Here is a 26,149-nt window from a genome sequence, read left to right as displayed (position 1 = left end):
GGATAAGCTTGGGAGAATAATTAATCTAACACAGATGAGAATCTGGGAAATTAATCCCCACCTCCCCAAACCTACCCCCAGCATGCTGTCAGATGGGTTTTTGTGCAGGCAGCTGCCCTGCGCTTGTGCCCGAATGCCAATTGTGAGCACGGGGAAATCGGGCTCTCCAAACCGAGGTGCCCCCAGCCCACAGCTTATCTTCGTAATGTCTACAAGTCCTGCCATACCAGGAAACCCCCTAGGAGCGAGAAGGGACATCTTTCCCACTCACATACATTTGGCCTTTACGGCACTTTAGCATGGGGAAAATTACTCACCTACAGCAGTGAGAAAAATCAACCAACAAAACCAGGTTAATTATCTGGCTCTGCACATTAACACACCTGTGGGATATATGTGCAGGGGTACCAAGTTATAAATTACCCTAAAATCACCACATAAGACTTTTTTCTTCTACATCCTGGAAGTCTAATTACCAAAGGCTTATTCCGCTCACGATTCTTTAAAATTACTTTGAACCTTTCTACTATCCAAACTGTGAAAACAGGAGAAAGGAAATGCCTTTATTCTGCTCCCAAAACGCATGGACAAAGGGATCAGCTTCTCAGAATGCTCTTTTAACTCTTTCAGGGGACCAAAGGTGGCCAAGGGGTGAATGTGGCACAATGCAGTCAATGAGCTGCGAGGGAGGGGGAATAAATGATTTCATCATGTTTAACAGCTGTGTAATTAGCACCACTGCCCAGCATTAGGAAGACCTAGCCTTGATTTTCTGTCACTTTTTCCCTGTGGGTTGCAAATTCCCATTTGCTGGTGCAACAGAGTTCGCAATGGCTCGTGGAGGGGGCTACTTTGCCAAAAGGGACAGGGGTCTTGAAGCTGCACCTCACTACAGACCCAGACCCTTTCACTCTAATAACGTTATGAAAGCCAAATTCAAGCCTGGACCCAAAGCAAGACGGAGTGTGTGTCCAGTGGTTCCGGTGGCTCAAGCAGGGCATCCCGGGAGCAGAGCTTGACCTCACGCATTGCCAGGGAAACCCTGGAAGCAGCTCAATGCCCAGAAAGCCAGAGCCGGCCCTGAGTCAGGACCACAACGGGGTGCACGGGGGGATGGGGCAGATTATCTCCAGGCAGGCAGCTGGCAATGCCCGCTCCTGGCAGCCCTGACTCAGAACAGAGCGGGGAGCCAGGGCACCCCTGTGTGGGGTCTGCACCATCACCCCGGTGGGAGGAGGTCCAGGTTCGTGGGAAGCAAAGGGGGAGGCTTCTTGGTGGCAGGTCAAGGCACGGCTGTGACCCTCGCCCTGGCACTCCTGTGCCTTCAGTGACTGTGAGTCAGGTACCAAAAAGTTTATGGAAGCACCTAAATCTAAAAAGGTCTTTTAAAAGCATTTAATTCATGAGGGTCTGAGGCTGGGCTGTACTCAGGATTCCCCAGGGAAGCTCTTTGGGGTCCTGAAAAAAAAAAAAAAAAAAAAAAAGCTGAGGTCTGTGGCAGGTTAATGACGGAGGAAGAAGGGGGAGAGCAAGCAGGCAGCAAGCAGCTCCTTGCACAACGGTGCCACTTCCCTGGAGGGGACACCCAGCACAAAAGCCCAGAGATGCCCTCACTGCACCAATAAGGATGTTGTCCCCAGCGGGGGCAGCAGCGCAAGGACATGCAAACCCACCTCAGCCTGGCCTCATTGCAGTCTCCCGACTCCCCCGAGGCCGGGGGTGCCAACCCCAGCCCCTTGCCGCCTGCCAGCCTGCTGGGGAAGGGGCTGGCTGCCTGCCCAGCAGCATCTTTTCCAAGGTAACCTCCCCACCTATTAGTGGCACATTTGTTTTCCCGCGTTTCCTTAGAGCTGTCATGAGCCACACTGACTCTTTGTTCCTGGGGGCTGCTGCAAGGCCACACTTCCCCCTCCCCATCCACCCCACCAGTGTGTGTGGGGGGTGTCACAGCATGCAGAACGCACAGTGTCCCCCCAGCTGACAGAGTAAACATGCTCCTCCTCCTGATTGGTATTCGGGGGACACGTCTCAGCCTGCCCCTTCCCCAGCCCCACTCTATCCCCAACAGAAGAGGCTTTGTTGGGGAGCGCAAGGGGGTACAGCACCCTGAGTAGAGGAGACAACAGCTAAAACGTGGGCACGGTGACAGCGAGGACACTTGGCCTTTGCCTGGCAAGAGGAGGGGGATGCTGTTGGAGGGGGAAACTGGGAGAGAAATGCAGGATGCTGGGGAAGCAGGGAGGTTTGCTCCGAGGGGAACTGCTCTCTGCTCTGACCTTGGCACCCAGCTCTTAGACTGTGGATCTCTGTGCATGGACACCAGCATGTATGTATCTGTGCAAAGAGCAAAGGGGCAAGTGCCTGGGGACCTGAAGTGACCGTGTTCCGGCACAGAAAGATAAAAACATGACGCTGTGCCCAAAGCTTCCTTCCCACATCAGAGGCTGCAGGCTCCCAGATGCATGCCAAGCACATAGTCTGCAGAACAAGCACAAAACCTCTCTGGGGGTAGTAAACCTCAGCCAAAGCCCCAACGGGAGTGGCCATGGGAGGACACGTGAGTGACTGGCACAGGAGAGCTGGTGCACAGCCAGAACCAGCGTACCACCACAGCAGGATTTCCAGAAGCCAACACACAGGTAGGCACCAAAGATCCCCCATCAGATCGAAACCAGGGCTCAGGCAGGTGAGTCCCTCCAGTTGGGAGCGGAACAGAGCCACAGCACCCACATCCCCCAGCAAGCATCCCCCCCGCATTCACACCTCCCCCGCAGCACAGCAACCCACCGCAGGGACATGGGAACGCTCCCCCACCCAGCCGCCACCAAGCACACATTTCTGTTCCATCATTTCTTCATCTCTCCCTTTCCTATCTGGGGGTTTTCCCAGTGCAGCACCAAGAGGGACAGTCACTGGTACAGTCTTGCAAGCAACACCTCCCACACACAGCCAGCCCCATCGGAACGGGGCCTGGTTTGTTATGCCTTTCTCCGACAGTTCCTTTTTCACTTGTCACCCTGTTTTGCTACTACTCAGCTCACAGCTTCCTTCTGCCTGGTTGTGGTCCTCTCCTTCTTGAAGGATGCGATTTGCATTTTCTCAGGTTATTTAGCACTGCTCCATTTTTCCCCTGCCTGCTTTTCTAAAGGCAATTAGGGCTGGGTTTAGCCAGATGCAGGGATGGTGTGAGGAACCTGCCCCAGAGCTCACTGGAATGCAACCTCTCCTGCCTGGGCATAAACACCTTAAATGTTTTTTGCAACTCAGCTCAGAAGTTCCTCATCACCCAGATCTTTAAATACCCCTGGTCCAGAGGGTGTCTGGATCAGCCCCTGGTCTCTGTCTCAGCTCCCAGACAGAAGCGAGCAGAGAATAATCACTACTCCTCTGCAGGCTCCAGCTGCATGAGGAGAGTCTCACAGGAGCGTCACAATCCCCCCAGCTCCTACAGCATTTCTCAAGTCCCTGGCTCAGAAAGCCACTGGTCCTGATTGAGATGTTAATGCTGTTTCCAGGGAGCCCCTGCCCTTACAGATGGAGAGCAGCACCGTCAGCCCTTCCCCCTGGGCTTGGCTGCCAGCTCAGATGCAGCACAGTCTCCTCCACCATTTTTGCTGGCACGGGTCCGACAATAACCAATGGGACACAGCCCATGTATTAAATCTTACTCCTTCTGGAGACAAGATCTTTTTCCCCCTACTCTCTGCTCATCCTCTCCCAGTTGCCATTCTGTGAGCATGGAGCGGCTGCTGCAGCTTTTGGTGAGGGAAACCTCTGGGCAGCCACAGGGATACATCCGGCTGACACTACCCATCCCCTCAGGGAGTACCTCTATAGGGCCCCCCACAGCCAAACACCCACCACTCTTCTCTTTCCTCATGCCAGCTCAGCTTCTCTTGGAGAAAAACGTTTATTTATAGCCATCCTGGCTGCCTTTAGCACATTTAGACAGCCCACGTCTTTGCCTCCCTGACGATGTTCCTGCAGGGTTTCTGTTCTCACGCTGCTGCTATGGCCATCCCGCCTCCTCTGTCCTCCTCACCTCACCCACCCAGCACTCCCAAAGGGGCTTAGAAACAGCTTCAGGAGGAGGTTTTAAGGGAAGGTAGGGAGAGAAGGGAGACAGGCCTGCAAAATTCCTCTCCCATCCTTCCCAAGGGAGCAGAGAGAAACACAAGGGCTTTGGTCCCTGCTCCCAAGGGAATCCCAAGGGGAATAAACAACTCCTGACAGCTCAGGAGAGATGCTGAAGTGAGGTCTGCCAGCATCCCCCCGGCTCCTGGTATGCCACAGGCTGCACCAGGGCACTGGTGCTGAGCCCAGGTGTGTGCAGCTGCAGGGCACCAGAGGCCAGTGCTGGGCAGCACAAGAGCAGAGGTCATCTTCTTGCCTGGGTGACTTTCCTCAACGTAAGGAAAGATCCATTTTTTTTCCTCAGCTCTCCACCTCGCAGGGGACGCGCTCTTCCCCAGTGAGCTGTGGGGGGGGACCCCAGCCCCCCCCCCAAAGCCCATGACGCTTTGTTCTTTCATCCAGTGCTGACAGTTTAATTAAACTCAGTTTGAGATGGGGTCGCTGGGGTCACACGTTCTCCAACAAAACCTCAGATCAGCACCATTTCCAGCCACCGGGACTGCTTAATGAGTTATCTGCTCCTTGCGGCAGATATAAATAAGGGAGACCATGTGGAGAGTCCTCCTGCCAAGGTACAGGCACAGCCGCCCCCCATTCACCATCTCAGCCCAAGTGGGGCTCTGGGCAGGCATCAACTCAATATTCCCAAATACCAAGGGGAAAACATTCCTCTCCAGCCATCTCACCTCCCCCACGCCCTCACCCGAGGTTTGCTTTCCACTGGCCCTTTCCTGCCATTCCCCAGTTTATTTAAGCCCTGACGGATCAGGTTTAACTCCAACCCTTTCCATTATCCCAATGCACAAATGCTCTTTATGGCCAAGATCCGAGTAACTAATTGCAGCTCGAGCCGGGCTGGGAGACCACAAAGCACCACCAAGGTGGATTAAGCTTTGACACTCAGACCCACGAGGCAGACAAACAGCCTTCTATCCTAACCCCAGCCCAAGGCCCTCCTCCCTGTGCCTGTGAGATATTTCCATAAGGCTCAAGGTACAGTGGAAAACTGCTCTGTGGGTATCACATACCCCACATTCAATAGACTTGCCTTAACCTGATGCTGTGTTACTAAAGATGCACCAAGACTAAGGCTGGAAGAGGCTGGAGCATTTAGGCCAGCACCCGGCAACCCATCTAAGCAACCCTCACTGGTCTCACACCTGGCTTTCTGTCTCAGTTGCCACCCACCTGCCAAACCCAGCAGCCTCATTTCTCACATAAACAAATCTCATCCCAACTTGCTCAGCCAGTTTCTGCTAATTCAGGACCTCCCAGTATTGCAGTGCAAGAGACCCACTAGGACACAAGGACCTAGCAGGCACCTCAGGAGCTCCAGAAGCACACAGTGGGGAACCACAGTGCGCAGGGCAAGGGGAAGCCTGCACAGGAACTGCTTGCTGGAAATGATCTGGAGACCAGGGTCTACAAGAGCATGATGCTGTAAGAGCTCTCTCTTCCCACCCCATCGCCCCAGTCTGACTCTAGGGCAGATTGGGGCACTGAGCAGTGAGGCCACTGCAGATCCATTTCAGCAGTTAAATAAGTGCAAAGTCTGGTGGAGAGGCTCCAATTTCAGTTCAAGGCAAGCTGATTTCAATTTAGCTTAAACCTGCTCCCCACTGACTCATATCCCTGTAGCCTGAGCCAGGTTTGCAGCAATTTAAGAGCATCGTCATGACCTTCTACGCCGGCTGGACTAGGACGGGTCAAGATCCCACCTCCAGCTAAGCCAGCATGACAGTGTGGCTAGACAAGCCGTGCCCTGGGCACCCCCTGCCCTGGTTGTCCACCCCAAACAACCCTTGGGCACCTCAGCAATGAGCAGTTGTGAGGAGATGGAGCAGAGGGTCCTCTGTGGTGCTTTGCTGCCCAAACACAGCACCCAAGGCTCTTCCAGGGCAGCAGCTCCTGACGTGCTCCCTGGGCAGCCCCAGCACTACACCCCTGCTGTCACACATGGAGGCAGCATGTGGGCTGCAGAGGAGGATGGCAGGAGGTTCAGTGTGTGTCCCCTCCCTCATCTCACAGCATGTCCCAGGCACCCTCTGCTCTGAGGATGCACTAAAGATCCCCAAGACATAGCACTGCCTACAGAAGAGCTGCAAAAATCTGAGCCCACTCACACAGCCCTGGGTTGCACAAGAAAAGCTCAGGGTGCTGGTGTACAGGCAGTGGTTGTCACAGCAGAGATGGCCAGAAAACAGTTTTAGGGCAGGGTAAAATCGGTTCAAAACAACCACCACATTGCAGGAAGCAACAATAAAGCAACAGAGGTTGAAACACACCTGTGCATAGGGTGGCTGCAAGGAGCATCTTGCACACCTCTTCTCATCCACAGCAGTACGCACCACCCCATACACACGCCGTGGGGGTACACACAGCCCCATGCACACTGTGGCACAGCCCCAGCTCCACAGGAGCCCAGGGGCTTCAGAGGGTCACACCACACAGCCTACTTGGGAAGGTGCCCTTCTGCATCTCCCTGATGAATTGTTGGGATTTGTTTTTTGAAAGACCGTGGTATTCAAATCTAGAGAAGATTAAAAGGGAAACATTAATGCTTGTACAATTATTCTCTTGGCCATGTTTTTGTTATGCACAGGGTGGCTAGAGGAGGATGGGCCCTTGCTGGCACCACAATATGGCACAGCTGAGCTTAACAAATGCCATTTGATAATTACTTGAACGCCTGTGCTATCAGCTGCCATTACCTAGGCCCATCTTTGGCGCTGGTCCACCATTTCACACATCTCACGCTGGCAACCCACATGGTGTTTTAACCCTTCATTACACCGCCTCAGGCTGGACGCCAGGACTGAGTCCCTGGCTGTGTCAGAGAAACCAGCATCACCACTGAGCAAAACGGCTCAGCCACAGCCTTGCCTGTGCGGGCAGTGCTGTCTGGCCCTGACATGGCCATGCCTTTTCTGGCAATGTCTCAGCGCATTCAGTTATTTCATCCACTCCTGACCTGCTCCAGCAGGGATCTGCCATCCTCATTTCACAACTGAGAAATAGAGATAACAAGATAGACCTTCTGTCCCAGCCACAACCTCCCAGCTCCTATCCACTGCAAATCAGCCACAGGCTGTAAGCGTCTTCTCTGAGCAATGCAGAGCACCCAACCTCAGTCTGGCAAGCACCCTCTGCTCCTCACAGCCCCCTTCCCGATGTGCATCGTGCCTGACATAGCTGAGAACCAGTAAACGCTTTGTTAAGAGGATTTCTTGCAGTTTGAACAATGCTGGCAGTGCCAATGGCACTGTTGCCCAATCAAAGCAGCCTCAGGCAAGGGAAAGGCAATATGGAAAAGAGAATATTTATGAAAACCCACAGCCCTCCCCAGGCAGCCTGCTGCTGCACAGACAGAAGAAGAGCACAGGGATCTGCAGAGTTGGGGCTTGCATGACAGGAGACAGTCCCTGGGGGTGTTTCTGCAGGTGTAGAGGGACAGGAAGGGACAGAGGCAGGCAGAGCTGTGTGGGGAGTGAGCAGCAGGAGTGAGGGGCTGGATCTGCCCCAAGCAGGGCTTTCCCCTCCTTCCCCAGGCTGTCCCAGACAACAGCAGAAAGGCAACTCTAGAGTGGGGCCATGGGGCTCTCTGGGCCCTGTTGAGGTCTCTGGGCAGGATGTGACCCCCCAGCGACATCCTCTTTCACCTTCCCTTTGTGACAACCCAATCCAAAGCCTGTGACCTGCACCCAGAGACGAAGCTGCATGGCTCACAGTGCCTCTGCGACCAGCACCATGCAGGCACAGCCCAGCTCCGCGAGACCAGCCCCAGTCCAAACCACCAGCACCTCCTGCCACATCCTCACACACTGCAAGGGCTTCTAACGCCAACTTTAACAGCACCGGTCTCAGGGCTTCTGCCAGGCAAAGCCAATTCCCGGCCACGCTGCACACTTAAGCTGCTCAGAAACAGGGTGCATTCCTCTGCCACACACCAGGTGCTCACTGAGACCAAACACCAGTAACCACAAGCACAAACGCCCAGAAGCAGCACCATCTGGGATGCCAGTGCAGTCCCAAACCCCCCGGCAGTCCCACAAGCAACCCCCACAGGCACAAAAGGTACTCACAGCCGTGACAGCGCCTGGTTGTTCTGGAAGAGGAGCTCAGGCAGGGTGTGGAGCTGATTGCGGTTCAGCCGTCTGCAGAGAAGGAAGAATAGGTCAGGGTTTCAAGGGCAAAGCAATCATCCTGCCTGCAACCCAGCTGGCAGCTCTGGGCTCAGCTGGGGCTCTTTGGCTCACTCAGAGGGGCCATTAAAGCAGAGCATCCCACCTGCTGAGGATACCCCTGTCCTGCTCACATACTCCCAGGCAGGGGCAACCAACAGGGTATTAATAGATTTACAATATTGTAATTACATGTAGAGAGGACTCTGAGCTGTTAACTGTTGATTGCTACTTAACTGTGCTGTTAACCTGCTGCTTGTTCAGCTCCTCATATTTGCATGAGCAGCTCAGGATTTTTAAACTGCTGAGCTATTTTACTGAGTACTGGACTGGAACTTACAGCTCTCTCACTAAGGCACAGGACACAGCTGATAGCAGTGAGAGTGATTTGTGTTTAACCTGCCCCTCACCTCAAAAGCATTAGAAAGGACTTTAGGATCTATAGAAACAGAAATAGGTTTGCTTCCCACACTATAAAATACCAGCAGAGAAGCTGTTTGAAGTCAGGCAGCACCAATACATTATGATTTAAGGGAAAAAAAGAAAGGATGCTCTCTGCAACTAAACCCGGCTGCCTCTTGCCGACCTGCCTCCATGCCCAGGCACTCACAGCCGCTCCAGCTCCTTCATGTCATCAAACGCCCCACGCTCCACCGTGCTGATCTGGTTTTCCATTAGCTGCCTGTGGAGAGAAGGGGTCAGCTTTCTGGAAAGGTGGTCCCCAGTGCCCTTGGCTCACTGATGGTGTCCCCAATGCTCCTGCAGACCCAGGGCCACCTCACTCCCACCAACCCCTCAATAAAACCTGGACTTTTTCTCCCCACTGCCCCGCTGGTGGGAAGCCAACCACGCTCAGCCCAAAGCAGATGCCCTCCAGCCCCACCAGCAAAGGGCTCAGCATCATCTCTACCAGCCCCACGAGTGGCTGCGAGCTGAGCGCAGCGCCCACCAAGGTCAGGGCGGCCGGCCCCTCACTGGGAACTCACAGGACGCGGAGCTGCTTCAGGCCAGCGAAGTCATTCTTGTTGATCCGCGTGATGTTGTTGCCGTTGAGCTCCCTGCAGAGAGAAGAGACAGAGATCAGCGAGGAAGCACTCAGGAGGTGGTCAGGCGCTGGGGCTCCCCAATAGCTTCTCACAAAGGGCAGACAGAACCCAAAGGACTGCAGTGGCTGCTGCATTTCTGTGCTCCTCACCAGGAATGACAGGGCTGCCTGCTGGCTCCAGAGGGGACTTCATCCTCAGTGACCAGCAGTGCTGGACACACAGAAGTCTGGCTGGCCAGGAAGGGGTAAGCTGGTATCTTTCACAGACCATAAAGCAGCAAGGGGCAGGGGCTGCCCGTCTCCCCCATCTCCCTGTCCCCACACTGAATGCCTCGCTTCGGACAGAAGCCACAGAGCCATCAGCAGTGCAATAAGCAGCCCAGCAACACCAGCAGCTGCCTGGCTGGATGCACATTACCCTGCTCTGGGAATGCAGCAAACACCTGGTAGGGTCATCCTAAACACACAGAGCAGCTTACAGAGGGCAGGGTTATTAAGAAAGCAGGATCCCTCCCCACACCCAGCTGCCGGTCACCCACATGCATTACAACTAGTTCAGTGCACAGCCATCTCACACCTGCCAGGAGAATAAGCCACACTTCAAGTTTCACCTGCCAAGAGACACTTGTACATGACAAGCTGCTTCTCCTGACACTGCTCTCTCATGCAAAAGCCCTGGGTGACTGCAGGGAAAGGCACTCCAGCCAGAAGGGAGATGCTGTCCCAGCTGGAAATAAGGGGAGGGGGCAGCCTGTGGGGTGTCTACACCAACCCCATGGCTGCTGTCCTGCTCAGGTTCTGTTCTGCACCAGGGTAAGGTGTTCCCCACTGCTGGACCCACACCTGGCAGGGACTCTTCCCCCAGCCTGACAGCTACCCCTGCCACGCTCTCCAACGTGCCCCTGCTAGGATTATCCTGCTTTAAAATGCAGAGATTTTTGCCTCACAGCCTCATCTTTGCAGTGCCTTTCCTTATTACGGGCTGTCAACACTATAGGGAGAGGTGGACCATCAGCTCTGGGACCCACAGCCTGCAGAACTGGCGGTCCCTGTGCAGCATCCCATGGCAGGACACCACCAATGTGCCCACAGCATGCCCTGGGGATGAATGATACTCATGCCAACACACAGCCCACGGAGAGCTCCCACGCTGGACTCCTGCTACCTACACTGAATGCAGACACATAAAGATGAAGCAAACTACAGGAGGGGGAGGCAGTCAAGGGAAGGACGAGCTGCTGGAGCCAGGGCAGGAGGCTGTACCCCCACAGCAGGTTGCAGTGCCCAGACAGGACACCAGCACGCAGGGCTCTACAATCCCCCAGCCCCAGCAGCGGGACCGCAGAGCAGGAATGCCCCACGACACGCGAAGGGCTGAATACAAAGTCCATCACTACCATCCAGAGCCAAAGCCCCCTTTCCCCGGGCTCTTCGGCCACGCGAGGGGCCGAGGGCAGCGGCGGGCTGGCCCCGGAGCCGCCGAGCAGCGTGCAGGGCCGCCGGGCGCAGCCGCACACCCCGGGGTGCTTTCATTGTCCTGCTGAAACGGCTGATAATGGCTAATGAGCTCCAGCTCGCCATCATAGCCTCGTAATTACACTGCTATTCAGCGCCCGAAATTGCCGGGCTCCTGCCATTATCCAGCCGTGTGTGCCTGTGCTGGGAAGGAGCGGGGGAGAGCACGTTACTAGGACACAGATGAATGCAAGCGGGGAATGAATAGCGGTTCCTCAGCCCCTGCGATTAAACGGAAACCCACGCTCCGGCTCTGCAGCCCCCCGGCTCGCCCGGCTCCCTGTCCGGCCAGCGAGCACATCTGGCTCCCGCGGATGGGGCTCCAGCCCACAAAGCCGCACCCTGAGGGGCTCTCTCCTGCCCCTCTTCCAGGGAGCAAAACCCACAGCCAAGCTGTAAATCCCGAGGTGCTGGGGTGGGTCGTGCATTTTAGGGACATCTGTCATCACAGGAGGGGTGCCTTGGTATAGAATGGTAGAATAGTTTGGGTTGGAAGGCACCTTCAAAGCTTATCTAGTCCAACCCCCACTGCCAGGGGCAGGGACATTTTCAACCAGATCATGTTGCTCAAAGTCCCATCCAGCCTGGCCTTGGGTGTTTCCAGGGATGGAGTTTCTACCACCACTCTGGGCAACCTGTGCCAGTGTTTCACCACACTCATCATAGAAAATTTCTTCCTTTTGTCTATTCTGAATTTTCCCTCTTTTAGTTTGAAACCATTAGCCTTTGTCCTATTGCTACAGGTGTTTCTAAAAAGTCTGTCCCTGTCTTTCTTATAACCTCCTTTTAAGTATTGAAAGGATTACGCGTAGACATGTGCTCACCTTGTGATGGACCACAGCTTTGGGGCCAGCTAAGGGCAAGGAGAAACCCCAGCTTCAGGTGTTTTTCTCCGAATGTCCTGAAGAGTCCTTGCAAAAGCAGAATGCCTGGAAGCTCCCCATGGCCCGGCTGGAGGCCAAACTGGGGGTAACAGCACCCATCCGAGCTCCTGGCAAGGCAGGGTCCCTGGCAGGCCTCCCATATCACCTTCTCTTAAACATACATAACATTACTCTGGCTTCAATATGTAAGTGGAAGTTAGGAAGTCTCTAGTTCTGCAGAGGGACAGAGCAGAGAAGCTTGATTTAAAAACTGCTTAACCCGAAAGCCAAGATTTATACCTCAGCCTGCAAAGCCCAAAGGTGGGCTTGGACACCTCTGGGGTCCTCTGAGCATCAGCACGCCAGAGGGAGAGCACAGGGAAACCAGTGTGGAAACACACAGAAACACCAAACAGCCATGGACTAGACATGGCCAGTCCCCCCACATGACAAAACCAGGCTCTGCTCTCTCTCCCAGGCACCTTCTAGGACAGCACAGCCTGAACCCAAAGACTTTTCAGCACAATGAGGTACAGGCAGGATGCAACTGTGCTGCCCACCCCAGGCTCTGCTCACTGAGCATCCTCAGGGTGTGCCCGCACTGGAGCTGGTGGTTGTCCCTGGGCAGGGCAATGTCCAAGGGCCCCTTTGCAGCCTCACTCCTTCAGGGACTGTCCCTGTGTCCTCCCTGACAACTGCTGACAGCATCCCCCCTTGCCTTTGTTCGGGTAAATTATGGCCTTTGCAACCAAGATGGAAACGAACAGCAGGTAAAGCTAATTTGTAAGGATGCCGAGGCAACACTGCTATTTAACTTCGTGACATTTTCTCCCCTCTAAATCCCCTTCAGTTTCTCATGGAGATAAATTACAGTCTGCTGTGCCCAGAAAGCTGGATCCCTGCTGCCCAGCTGCTCACCCGCTGCCTCCATGCCCTTTCCTAGTGAAGCGAAACACCCTGCCCTGCCCCGCACAGCAGAGCTTCAATAAGGACTGATGTGTCTGGGGAGCTGCCCGGCAGATTGGTTGCATTTCTGGACTGTGATTTTAAAGTGGAGATGTAGGACATGCTCTTCCCCTGTTAATCCATAGGTTTTAATGCCAGAAAGCACTATCATGTTCATTCAGGCTGCCCTCCTCTGCTCCTCTGCACCCCACATCTCACACTGCCACTGGAGAGGCAGTGACTTCTCATTTGCAACCTTCAAGTTTCAGAAACAACCCTCCCATTTCTCCTTGGAAAGAGGAAAGCCGTTAAAACAAGCAGTCCCTTTGCTCCTTTGCTTGTGGATCATCCCACTCCCAGATGGGATGTCTGTGCTGCAGCAGGGTTCGTTAGACTGGATTTGCATAGTCTGCGTTTATATTTGGTTTCTAGCTTTGGATGGCTTATTCCATTCCCAGGGGGTCTGATGCGTCTTTTCCTTTTGCAGGGTTTGGAGCTATACTAACTCAGTAACAAGCTCAGAGAGCACAAATGCTGAGAGGTAATTTATTAAATACAGCCAACATGAGTGATATTTCCCTGGGTGCTGATTTATCAGGAGCGGGAAGGGGAAGGAGCAGACAGCACAATCCCGCTATCTGTACTCCGTTGCAAAGCATCAGCTATTTGGCACACACGTGACTCTTGTCCTTGTGTTCTGCTCCGCTCTGCTCTCCCACCAAGGCACAAATCCTAACCACTGTGCTCCCCAAACTCCCGCTTTTAAGAACACAGGGGGAAAGTCTGTGATGCAAACCCCTGCATTTGCATGCACAAGTGGAGAAACTCGTCCCGGCCCCACCAGCACCAGCACAGAGCGTCACCCACAGCACCCAGGCAGTGACTACAGGGGCTGGCACAGGAGGGGGCCGTGCCAGCAATGCCTCGGTGTCTGGGCTCCTGTGGCCCCTGCTCTGAGGGCTGACGCTGACCTGGTGCCTGGTGAGGCCAGCAGTGGCACCGTTGGTGCAATGCATCCCTCCCTCCATGGTCCTCATCACCCTGCTCTTGGCTCAGAGCACCAGTCCTTGGCTCCCCTCCCAGCAGCTCCATAAGCTCCTCTCCTAGAGCCCTGACCCCAGCTGGAGCCACCAGTGCCAGATAATAATCAGGGAAGTGGGGAAATGAAGGCTGCAAGGTCACAGACCCCACAGCAGTGTCTCTGCAGCCCTCCATCAATCCTGACAGACAGGTACACAGATCCTTCAGGGACAGGGACACAGATCCTTCAGGGACAGGGACTGACACTCCCTGTGCCCTGCTCCAGTGTGTCACTGCTACTGCCTCAAGGACCGTTTCCAAAACTCCAACTTGAACCCTTCTCACTGCAGATGAACCCCATCCCTGCCTGGTCATCACAGGGCAGAGACCAGGCTGCTCCCTTGCCCATGTCAGTCCCCCCTCCCTGCCTCATTCCCGCCAGTGAGCCCCCAGCCCCGGGGGTGCAGCCCTCCCCTAGGGCCTCTCTGCCTTGCGGGGGCAGGACCTGCTCAGCTCACGCTCCCAGCCCACATCTGTGCTGTTGGTGATTCTCTCCCATCAAACCCCTTCCTTGAGTTCCCAGGCAACAGCAACATTTTTGTCAGCCCATTTCTCCTGTTCACCAAGCCCACTGTGAAATTTCAGCCTGTCCTTCAGCCCTCTTGCATCTCTCCCAGCCTGATGGCATCTGTCAATGCCATAAGAAGCTCATGTCCCATCACACAGACTGCTAATGGAAACAGACGAGGCTCAGACCCCGGACTGACTCCTCTGCACTCAGCACTGGGGGACAGAGCAGCTGCAACCTTTCATCCTATACTTTTATTGCATTTTTCAAGTCTTCTGAAGATTTCACTCAGCTGCTTGAACATAACTGAGCCCTGGCACAGGCTCGACGGGGAGCTGCCCAGGCAGGGGCAGGCAGGGCAGAGCCCTTCTCAGTCCAGGGAGAGATTGTCCCCTCCAGCACCAGCACGGAGGGATGCTCAGCACATCTGCCGGGGTGAATGCCCTGCCAGCACTCCCCCTACCAGCTACCTGCAGGGTGTTGTGTCCAAAAAGGAGACCTCCAAAAGCAGTTATGTGCTTTTTGGGCTCATCTCAGAATAACTGCCCTTAACCAAAGGGAACCCAGCCCCAAGCACAGCATTGGCCCCCAGAGCATGGGATGCTCTGTAAGCTTTTATGAGGTACTAAAGCAGGTTAGCATCACCATAAATTTTTAAGCGTTACAAACAGCATCGATTGTGCGAGTAACGGTGAGGATCTGGAAGGCTTTCTGCTCTTCCTAACTTCTCTCTGGGGTTTTCATGCCACAACCATTAGCTGCTTGCATTTAGGGAGTGCTTTACAGTCCTCCAGCATTGTCGTGTGTCACTTTCAGGTCAAAAATAAATAAAAAACCTCGCTCAACCCTGATGTGAGAGAGAAAATGCAGCAGTTTGTTTCTGTTTAATAAATACAGAAACTGAGACTCAGATTTACCTGGATAGCCTCAAAATTGGGCTTTTTTGTGCTGTGCTGACTGGCTTGGCAAGGAGGATGGCTGATCCTATGGCTCCTCTGCTTCCCAGGGCAGGGGAGGCAGCCCAGCCCTCAGGCTTTGTCCTGCCACTCAGCAGATCGAGGTCCAATCCACCCTGCATCTTCCTAGCAAATCCTCTTTGCTCATCCCTCCTGGATCAACTCACAGCAGGGACAGGAGGACAAGTGCACCCAAAAGGCTCAGCTACAGGTTGCCCGCTCAACCCCAGACCAGCTGGATCTCCTGGAGCATCCCATTTTAGAGCTGGAGCTTCCTCCCAATGAGAAATATCCGGAGCCTGGAGCTTGCATCTCCCCCACTCTTGGTGCCCAGGGCTGCTCCTCAGCTGCATCGCTTAAAAAATTAATCATCTTCCCATTTTTCTGATCTTTCTCCTCCTAGCAGCCTCTCTCCCCCATAGGACACTTGCCTCCACTATTTTGAGCAGCAAATGCATCCAAAATGCATGGCAGGAAAACAGCTACTCAGCACAGCTTCAGAAGCTCTGTGTGACAGGGAGGCCTGAGATGGTCCCGGGCGGGGATAACCTGGGACCGAACCTTCACTGATGCCACAGAGAAAGACTTTCCATCCCACCTCATTCCCTTTGCGCTTCCAGCAGCACCTCAAACCTAATGACCAGGCTGCAAACGATCCCTTCTCACTGCCCACATTGTTAATTGCAGCCTGGCACCATAGCAGGAAAACCGCTCGCCGCTGCAGCCATCCCTGGCTGTCTCCCGTGTGGGGACAGGGACCAGCTGCTGGACGTGACCTTGGCATTACCCGTGCTGGAAGCCTGCTGGGGAGCAGTGATTTGGGTTTGGCATCCCCTGGGACGGTGCCATTTGCTAACACACAACTGGTTTTTATTGCCTTTTAGAAAAACATCCACAGAAGCATCACTTTGCCTTTCAGGTTTTATGAAAGGTTATTTTGGTAGCAATAAAGATAAAGGGGATGCATTCACAGCACTAAGTACCTCTGGAGCAGGCACGGAACCATGAAGGGCTCAGATGAAGGGCTCAGATGCAAGACAAAGACAACTCCTGGGTTGCCCTCCTCGCTCTCCCGTGCACGCACACATGAACACACGTACACATGCACACACGCACATACATACGCATGCACATGTCCTGCTCCAGCGCTCGCCTCGCCTCCCCACATCAGCTCTCTGGGGAGAAAATGGGAGCAAGGATGGAGAAAAGGCCCCTCTCACCACAGGGTCACGTGTCATACACTTTTCCCTGGACAGGACACCCTTCATCTGCCTACACCGCCTTGGTGGTACGCCAAGTTCAATCTGTTCCCCTGGGCTGTGGGCTCTGCTCCCCCACTGGGGTCTCTTGAGTATCCTTTCCATTTCACAGCTGCCTCGCTCCTTTGCTGGCTGGGGGTTCAGCAGGAAACAATGAAGCAGGGGAGCATGAAACTCAAAGCAAATGCAGGTTCTGCAATGAGCTGGCTAGACAGTTTATATGTGTGTGTGTGTGTGTGTGTGTGCGCGCACCGGGTGCTCTCCTGCACCGGCACCGCTGCCACCATGCCCAGCACACAGCTGCAGCAGCAATGGTGTTTGAAAGTGCACATGAGGGACTCACAATTATAGCCAGGAACAATTCCCCGTCCTCTCTCCTAGTGAGGTTAGGAATTGCCAGCGGTACAATCCATCGCCCCCGAGGAACAAAGTGGCAACACATTTAAGGCAAAAATATCTATTTTAAAAGATGCAATAAAACAGAGCCGCGGAAGGGTTTATAGGGAAGCAATTGCTGTGCAGGGTGAGAAGTGGTCACCAGAGGCCAATCTACCTGGCTTTATTGCCTGTACCGGTGACTTTTCCCAAGCAGGGCACAATAGATCCTCTGCTATCAGCCTCAGCTCCAGTTAATACAAACACAACACAGTTTTTTAAACTAATATTTTTCCAGCATGCAATTCCATGGAGAGCAAGAACGCAGTGTTACCATGGCGATATATAGACAGCATCTGCCTTGGACGTAGCTGAAGGGAAAAATTGGAATAGAATTGCAAATTTCCTCTGTCCGCTAAGGCTCCCAAGGAAGCCACTGCAGCAGGCTGAGCGGGCTGCCTTCCCCAGCCAGCCCGCATCTTCCCAGTGCCCAGTACTAGCTCTCCAGAGAGCCAAGGGCAGCAGGGCCAGCCAAGCACTGCCCTGGCTGGAAATTAGTCCTGCATCCCACCCCAGAGCTTTGCAGATCCTGCACACTCCCTCACTGCCCCTGCAGCCAGTCTGCTCAGTTGCAACGCCAAACACTCGCCCAGGCACCCCAGGAGAGGGACAGGTTACCCCTCCCAAGGTACTTCCTAAGAATTAATGTTCCCCAAAGCACCATCAGGAAACACAGAGCAATAACTGGTGTCAAATACACGAGCACTGCTGCGATACACCAGCCTTGGTGCTGCAAGACATTTTGATCAACCAGCTAGAGGGAGACGCATGTGCACGAATTAAACACACGCTGAACAAGAGCTGGCTGCTGTAATTTCAGCAGAGGATGGTTAGGCAGTGCACGAGTGTGCCTCTGGGGTGGCTGCCCTGGCATCGAGCTCCTGTAGCCAAGGGCTAGAGGTCAGCACCCCTTCTTCCCTCTGCCAAGAGGCTGGGTGGAAGAGCACATAGGCAGGGGAGACAGCAGAGCTGGCTGCAGTCTGGATGTGGCCCATTTCAGCACAGGCAAATCCCAGGTTGGGGAAACAAGGCTAATGGGAGCCATATGCAATGCTGAGGCCAGGGACCCTGGAAGGGAGAAGAGGGAGACAAGGGGTTACAGCGATAGGGATCCCCAAACCCAGCTCTGCTGCCCCCCGTGTGAGAGGAGAGTGGCGCAGCACAGCCAATAGCGAGACGGGTGTTGTTCAGCACAACACAGTGGAGACAAAATGGGTGAGTGGGACAATTATCAGCTGTCAGTTGAAAACTTCAAAAGCAGGGCGAGTGCAACACCATCCAGCTAAGTTCATCTCCCACAAGCAAAGAGCTGGGCTGGAAGCAGCCACTTGAAAGTGGCAAATTTGCAGCAATCCTGTCAGCATGGGGAGAGTGACCCAGTGCCCCAATGGGACAGACTGCTCTTCAGAGGAACCAAGGAAGGAAGGAAGGAAACTGTTCCCTTCTCCCACAGCTCTCCTTCAGCATCTGAAACCTGAGGGACTCCTGGGAGCAAATAACACTGTAGTGCTGGAGGATTATCACCCTGTCCTGCCTACCATGCCTCCAGGACCTGCATTATCACACTTGCCAGAGGCACAGGCAGGAGCACAGGCAGCCGTGCAAAGCACCCAGAGATGTTACTGCTTCCTCCCTTGCTGCAGCATAAATCTCCCCACTCCATGCCTGATCCAGGCTGGGGGGGATGCGGGCACCCCTTGGTATTTACATCAGGTTGCAGACTAGAAGGCACTTAGGAAACAACGTGCTGTGCTTTGGTGCAAGGAAAGAGGGTTTCGCTGTTCCCCCCACCCAGCTACCATTCATGCTCCATCCTAGACACATCTCCAGCCCTTACCCTGTACCAACAGCACAGCACTGTGGAGACATCACAGGGGAAACCTTCGAGCAGCAAACAAGACAATTTCACCTCAGCCCATGATTCTCCAAAATTGCAGTGACTCTGCAAGGGAAATAATTCCCTCTTCTTCAAAGGAAAACGGTGTTTTTCAAAAGCAATGGAGCTTAGATCTTGCCACAGGATGCTGCTGTCTGAGTCCCTGTGATGACTCTGGCACTGTCAGCACGTGTGGCCACAACAGCAGTGCTGCCCCGTCCTGGAGTTCAAAACCCTATCACCATGGGGCTCAGCCAGCTGGAAGACTGGCACTGTGGGACACAAGGTGAGCTCAGCATCACTCATGCTGCATATCCTGGGGCTTGGGGAAAGAGCTGGGCAGCAAAGGGCAGCAGGAAGGGTCTGCTGGGTTCCCAAAGAAAGTCATCCCTTGGAGAGAACAAATTCCAAGCACAGACCCTGCTGCAGGCTCCCCTGCAGCTGCTTGCTCTGTCAAGGAGAGAGAAGTTGGAGATCAGGAGGTTGCAGCCTCTTTACAGGGAACTCGAACTCACAAACTGTTATAGCAGGAAAATCACTGCTCAGTGATAGACCTGCTCTGCACTGACGCCTTCAAGCACCTGCAAGGGCACGCAACACAGCAGGAGGTAGTTATCCAGCAGACAACACCCATGAGAGAGCAGCATGTCTAGCTCAACCCAGCCGGCACATCCAGATGCATGGCTATACAGAAAACCCAACATCATCGAGTGGCAGCAGCCACAGAGGACAGGTTCAGTGGAGGCAGAACAGGAGACCGCAGAAGGACCTGCTCTCAGAGGGGCAGAGATGTCCTGCGGGACAGGAGTGAGACACTCACCCGAGGGTATCCTCTGTCAGTCCACTCCAGCATCGTCTCGTCTGAGCGGTGCTGAGCACCGGCTCAGTGGGCAGAGGTGGGGGCTTGCTGTCTGTGTTCCCTAACGCCCTGCACCCGGGTGTGTGGAAAGCAGATGCTGTGGAGCCCACCAAGCTCCCCAAGGGGCATAAAGGGCCAGTGCATGCAGGAGTGGCCGTGCGCAAATCTTCCTCTCCATCCTGAGCATGGAGGAAAGGTGGATTCTGTCCCTGAGCTCCAAAACCAACTCTATGGGACTGCAGCTCACAGCAGCCTGGCTGTTGTGCTGGGTAATAATAATTTGTATGAGCATAATTATGGCGGGAGAAGGGAAACTCCACTAAAGCAGTGTCCCACAGAGCTCCCAGCGCTGCATGCTGGGTGCAGCCCCGGCAGCTGCCAGACTGCCTGCAGTCTCTGCCCATGGGGCCTCTCCCCAGCTGCAGTCAAAGGGCACATTCACACCCCAGTAGCCAGAAGCAGAGGAGCATAGGGGCAGGAGGAGCCCCATGTGTGTGACTGTCCCGGGTCGCATGCTACCCTGAGGAGGCGGCAGCCCAACACTGCCCTGTGTTCCACGGGGGATGTTGAGCAGCCTGGCTGCATGGCTGGGGCTGGAGGGAACTATTGTGCTAACAGGCTCCACTGCAGTCCCTGGGATGGGGCACCCCTTGCCATTGAGTGGAAAGACTGGGGACAGGTCAGCTCTCCTGCCAGCACTGGGGACACCAGCAGCAGTTTGAACACATTCAGCTCATGACCCTTTCAGCAGAGCAGGGATCTGCTGCAGCTAGAGGACCCTGAAGCAGGGAGACATGCCCATAGCAGAGGGGCACTGTTCAGGGGAGCTCAGCGCACACTGTAGCACTCTTGCAGCTGGCTGAGCCACGACTGTGCTCCATGGGAGAAAGCTTTCATTATGGGGTTCAGCTGAGAGACCCAAGGACTAGCCCCAGTACCCTCGGGGATGTGGCAGGGGCTGTGATGAGCAAGGAGATGCAGGGACAGGGGACTGGCAGGGCTAGGTGAGCTGTGCACACGGCTGGAGGTTGGTCACACCAGGAGGATCCCAAGCAGATCCCCAGCACAACATCCCCAGGAGGGCTCACCAGGGACAAAGGGGTGCCCAGCACAAGTAGGGGCTCAGGGTGGTGGGGACCACAGGCAATCCCTCCAGCTGTGTGGGTGCCCCATGACAAGTAACAGCAGGAGCAGCCACACACCTGCCTGTGGGTGCCATGGGGTATGCAGCCCCACACATGCAGCCCATTCCAGGCTGCCCCAGTGCAAATGCCCCCCCAGAGCAACCCAGCCCCTTGGGCACAGTTCTAATCCCAGCCCCGCTCCGTGTGCTTACACACTCACTGACACACACACGCTCGTGCACACGCAGCACCCCTTGCACACCCCTCCCACAGATGAAGGGCTGCATACACATCCCACCCCAGCGAGTTCTTGTATACGCACCATTCCCCTCCTCAACAGGCTGTTGCACCCAGCTCATGGAGAGGTTGATGCACACACACCCACCCGACAGGCTCTTGCACACGCATCCCCTGGATGGGTACTTTTACACACACACAACTTACCTGCTGAACAGGACGCTGCACCCACCCCAGCAGGTTGTTGCACAAGCACCCTTTGGGCAGGCTTTTGCACATGCCCCCCCGGGCATTTGCGCAAGTACTCCCCTTTACAGACATAAGCAACCCCCTTGGACAGGCATTTGCACACCCCCCAGACAGGCTGTCGCACACACGCTTCTATGGACAGACTCTTGCGCACGCATCCCCTGACGGGCTCTTAAGCACGCATACCCCCGCCGGGCACTTCCCGCACTCCCCACACGCTTTTGAACGCGCACCCCCCAGGACGAGCTCTTGCACCCCGACACGGGCCGTTGCACACTCGAGCGGCAACCGCTCCCACCCGCGCCGCTCCGGACAAAGCCCGGCGGTACTCACAGGCGCTCGGTGCCGCGGGGGATGCTCTTGGGCACGGCGCGCAGGGCCATGCCGTGACAGTCCACCGTGGTGCCGCTGCAGGCGCAAAGCGGCGGGCAGGCGGCGGCGCGGCCCCGGCACAGCGTGGCGCACACCAGCAGCCAGGCAGCGGCCCGCAGCCCCGCCGGGACCCCCGCCGCGCCCCCGGGGGTCGGGGCCGCCATGGCAGCGGACAGCGGGGTTAGGCGGCGGTGTCGCTAAGCATCACCGGGGAGCGGGGCTGGGTTCGGCACGGCTCGGGTATGGTTTGGCTGCGGGGCGAAGAGCCCCGTCGGCGCACGCACACCCACCCTGTCGCCCGCCCTCACTGCCGCCCCATCCCGCAGCCCAGGCACAGCCTCCGCGCTGGCTCCTCCCTCCCGCCCTGCCCACCCCGACGGACCCCCCCGCCGCCACCACCGCCCCTCCCCACGCCCCCGGCTCCGGGCAGGGCGCCGGCACCCGGAGCCGTCGGGGCTCTGAACGGGCCCGGCCGGGCGACAAGGTGGGCTCCGGCTCGGTGTCCCTACCCGGGACAGCGACGTTGGCCCGCGGGGCAACCGACCCCCCTCACCCCTCTCCACCGCGAGATGGCTACGAGATGTCGGGGTGCAACAAGGCGGGCGGGGAGCGTGTGGGCAGAGGCACCCCGGGGTCTGGCAGAGACCGGATAAACACCTGCGAACGGCGCGGCGGCAGGCAGAGCATTGCCGCCCTCTCCTCGGAGGGTGCCAGAAGCTTTTGCATCCCCCGGTTGCCCCAGGCATGCCCGATTTCTCCCCCACCCGGCAGCCTGGAGCCCCAGCCCCACCATGCAGAACCCAGGTGAGGCACAGAGTCGCAGCAGATCACGGGGACCACACAGCGGGCTGGCACTGGTCAGCTGGGATGTTCTGCTCATGGGAACCCTGCAGCCAAGCACCCCAGCATGCAGGGAGCATTTGGAGATGCAACTCTGCTTTGCTCTTCCCCCCCTGACACAGACAGCAGGTTCTGGAGTTCTGGCTGTGGCACTAACTATGTGCTTTCCCACTCCAGTGGAACATCATAATATCAAAGACACCAAAATGTCTGTGGCTAACCCACACAGAAGTATGAGGCAAAATATGCCTATTTCAATACAAGAAAAAAAGCGAAGCCAAGAAATCATGTGAGCTTGGCCCCCAATGTGACATCTCAGAAATGAGAGCCTTGCATTCATTTTATTACCTACCATTTTCTCCTGAGGTCTGCAAATGCAAAGCAGGAGGGTGTAACCGGGAGGGCTGATCACCTATTTTATTAATGACACCCGAAACACTTATAACCCCATGGCTCCAAGAGCTGAGTCCTTCAGAAAAACATCTGAGGTGCCCAACAGAGCCCTGGCTGCAGGTAGCAACTGCTGACAATGTCCGCCTCGGAGAGGGAACCCATGGAAGGAGGGGAGGTGGGAGCCTGTCACATCACTCTGGTAGCAGGAGAAGAGGTGTGTGAGCATAGACATTCCACTGTGCACTCATTTCCCCGGCCAGCAGGATATTTGCAGGGACGGTGGCAGGTCCTGCAGGCAGGAGTGCCTCTTAAATCAATGGCCCCTGCACATGGAGCTCCACAAGCTCCTCAGTCAGGGCAAGAAGGAAATGTTTGCACAGGGTCTTGCTCCAGCAAGAGCTCCAGGTCCACTTCACACACAGGGTTGCACCAACTTGGCCCAGATCAGCAGCCCTTTTCCATTCCAAATGCAGACTCCCATCATCTGTCTGCATTTTTGTGACATCTCCTTCCTCTGGCCCAAATCCCAGGAGGAAGCTGTGCCTGAGATGGATGAAAGGGGTTTGTTCCTCGTTGCTACCCAGCTGTCCTGACAGCGAGGAAGATGAGCTGCTTCCCAGGACTCTGGGAGCCAACTCCTCACTGGCATGGCTTCAGCAGAGGTGGCCCTGCAGCCTGACCTGGGGCTCCCAGGGGCACCCCAGTGGCAGTGGCACCACAGAGAACCCTAAGGGACCCTGTGCCAAAGACCTCAGCCAGATTTCTAGGGATGAAAGTTGTTTCCTAGTGGCTCTGTGTATCCCAAGCTGGCCGCTACTGGTATGATGCTGACAGCTCCCTTTCTTTCCACCCAAAATCCCCCTTGGCCAGTAGAGCAGACCTGGGTCTTCCTAACCTGCCCTTTACCTCTGATGCTGGCAGGAAAGCAGGAATGGGATGAGGGATCTTGTTTCCTCCCTTTTGCAGGCACTTGCCCCAGGCAAATCCTTGTGATTTGCAGAATAAATAGGCTCCCTCTGTCTCTGTGTCCAGCTGCAGAAACATCGAGTCACTTTACAGCTGGGGTTATGGTTTCAGTGGTGGGTGTACCTGGCAGGGGGCTGCCTGGAGGTCACCATTGCCTGCTCCAGCTCCAGTGGAAGTACAGGGCTGGGGGGCTGAAAACCCCGTTTCAGGACAACATCCACATTTTCTCCTGCAGGTACCTCAACTGCTGCTCTCCTGTGGGAGCTCCTTGCTATCACCTGCCTAACAGCCAGTGCCCCAGCACCATGGAGGACCCCACTGAGCTGGGCTGCAGCTGACCCCTCTGCAGCTGCTCTGGTTGGAAAAGCAACCCCCTTCCAGGGCTGCCAACACAGCAAGGACCAAGTGATCCTGGGGAGCCAGGATAGCAGGGTGAGGGGACAGGCTGTGAGCCAAGACCCCCCTCCCACACCTCATTCCCTGGTGCGTTTGGGCAACCTCAAATTTCCCAGGCACGCTGCATGTGGTCATGCGGGCCTTAGAGAGCAACAGCTGCCCGGGAAAGGCACAGGATGCCTCTGAATATGGATGAGGAGCAGGGAGAAAAATAAAACCCAAACTTTTCTGTATCGAGGGAGGCCTGGTCCTGCCGTCTGCCACCGGGATTTGGGCCAAACTCCTTGATAGAGAGAGAGACCATCTGGATCGTCTGATGGGCTCTGGGTTTAGTTAAAATGAAGCAGAAGCTTTTTCTGCAGGAAAGGGGTTTTCATGGGAAGATCCAGGGAAAGATTCCAGGGTACGCGCCAGACCTGTCGTGCAAAGAGATACGAAGCAGCTACAAAGCTTCAAACAAAAATTGCTGCCAGTTTTAAGCCAAGACCCCCAGGGCAGCATCCAGGTATTTCCACCCACCCTGGGATGGGTTACAGCCTGCCCCTGTTAGCTCTCCCACAGTCTAGGCAGGCGTTGAGTCCCCATCGGAGTGATCAGCAGCTGGTAGCACCTTCCAGCACACCTGAGCTTCAAGGCCATCACACTGCACCGCTGCAGCCCGTGCTTTGGTGTGAAGGGGAGGAGAGAGCATGTCCCAGACCATGCTTGCTACGGCATTTACATGGCACTTTGTGGCCATGTCATGGCTTCCACTAGCCCACAGCAGCATCCAGCCCTTCTTAGGGTAGGACTAGGCACTGGTGCAGAGCAGAAACATCAGTAACATGGTTTAGTGCCAGTGTTTGGTTAATGGTTGGACTCAATGGTTTTGAGGGTCTCTTCCAACCAAAATGATTCTATGAAAACACAGTCAATAGCATGCATGCATGCTGCCTGCTCCAACTCCCCTGCTGAGGAGCATTGCCAGCAGCAGGATCTGTCTCCTCCTGCACTGGGGCTGTGCTTCCAACCCTTCTTCCCACCAGCAACATCTCTCACACACCTGGTTTGGGAGCAGCAGACACAAGTCCCAGCTGGAGACATGCCAGGAGCAGAGTGGCTGTGACCTCTGGCTGCCCAGTGTCCCCCAGAGACCCCACACAGGGCGGGCTGCCCCTCCGCTGGCCAGGGCCACATCTGTCACGCCTGGCCAGCTTGGCTCGTGCTGGACGGCCAGGCTGCCTTTGTCCCACCAGACATGCTCAGCTTTGGAGAGTGAGGCATTGTGTGGGGGCAGGCTGGCGTGTCAGTCCCATTAGGGCACCTGTTGGGCTTGTGCAGTGTGACAATGCCCTTGATGGGTCTATTATGGAGTGGTGCAGGCGGCTGAGGCCGCTGGGATCACAGTAAATCTTGCCTGGTTAGCAGCAGCAGCAGGCAGGGCTGGGATGTGCTCTCTCTGGTGCCTCTCCAGGAACAAGCTCTACCTCGCTGGCAAACAGCAAAAACATCACTCTGAAAACATCGCAAGCATTGCCCTGCGAACACGGCCAACACAACCCTCTAGACACCACCAGCAACACCCTGCAAACATTACCAGTTTTTTCCTGTGAACACCACCAACCTCACCCAGTAGAACGTGGCCAGCATCATTCTGTGCCAGCATCACCCTGCAGACATGGCCGGCACCTCTTGATGAGCACGGCCCTACTGGCTGCAGGAGAGGGAGGCAGCTCCACTGCCTGGGTACCTCCCTACTGGGACTGAGTAAAGGGAGCAGCATCAGTCAGGTCCACCAGGATGGTGTGGGAGATGCTGAGGCTTCCAAGCAGGTGAATTTGTCCCCAGCCTCACACAACAGGGACTGTCTGAGCAGGAGGCGCTCAGCCTGTCCTGCTGCCTTGAACAATCGCAGAACAGCAAGAAGAGGACAATCG

At 55.5% G+C, this 26,149-nt stretch overlaps 1 protein-coding gene across 4 annotated transcripts in view; it reads right to left on the bottom strand.

Annotated features, from left to right (window-relative positions):
* Nucleotides 1–21,956, bottom strand: part of SLIT1 (slit guidance ligand 1) — a 62,990-nt gene extending 41,034 nt beyond the window's left edge. For 3 of the 4 annotated variants that reach the window (XM_071812060.1, XM_065843235.2, XM_071812061.1), the window contains exons 1-4: nt 21,600–21,956; nt 9,302–9,373; nt 8,926–8,997; nt 8,217–8,288 (exon numbers count right to left, since the gene is read on the bottom strand). In XM_071812060.1, the coding sequence (XP_071668161.1) occupies nt 8,217–8,288; nt 8,926–8,997; nt 9,302–9,373; nt 21,600–21,802 (419 nt within the window). In that variant the 5' untranslated portion in view covers nt 21,803–21,956. The remainder of the gene's footprint in view (nt 1–8,216; nt 8,289–8,925; nt 8,998–9,301; nt 9,374–21,599) is intronic. The other variant, XM_065843237.2, reaches the window with a different exon arrangement.
* Nucleotides 21,957–26,149: the final 4,193 nt, after the last annotated feature.

This window comes from Patagioenas fasciata, chromosome 8, assembly GCF_037038585.1.
Source record: "Patagioenas fasciata isolate bPatFas1 chromosome 8, bPatFas1.hap1, whole genome shotgun sequence".
NCBI classification, from domain to species: Eukaryota; Metazoa; Chordata; class Aves; order Columbiformes; family Columbidae; genus Patagioenas; species Patagioenas fasciata.
This window is presented reverse-complemented; position numbering and strand designations above follow the sequence as displayed.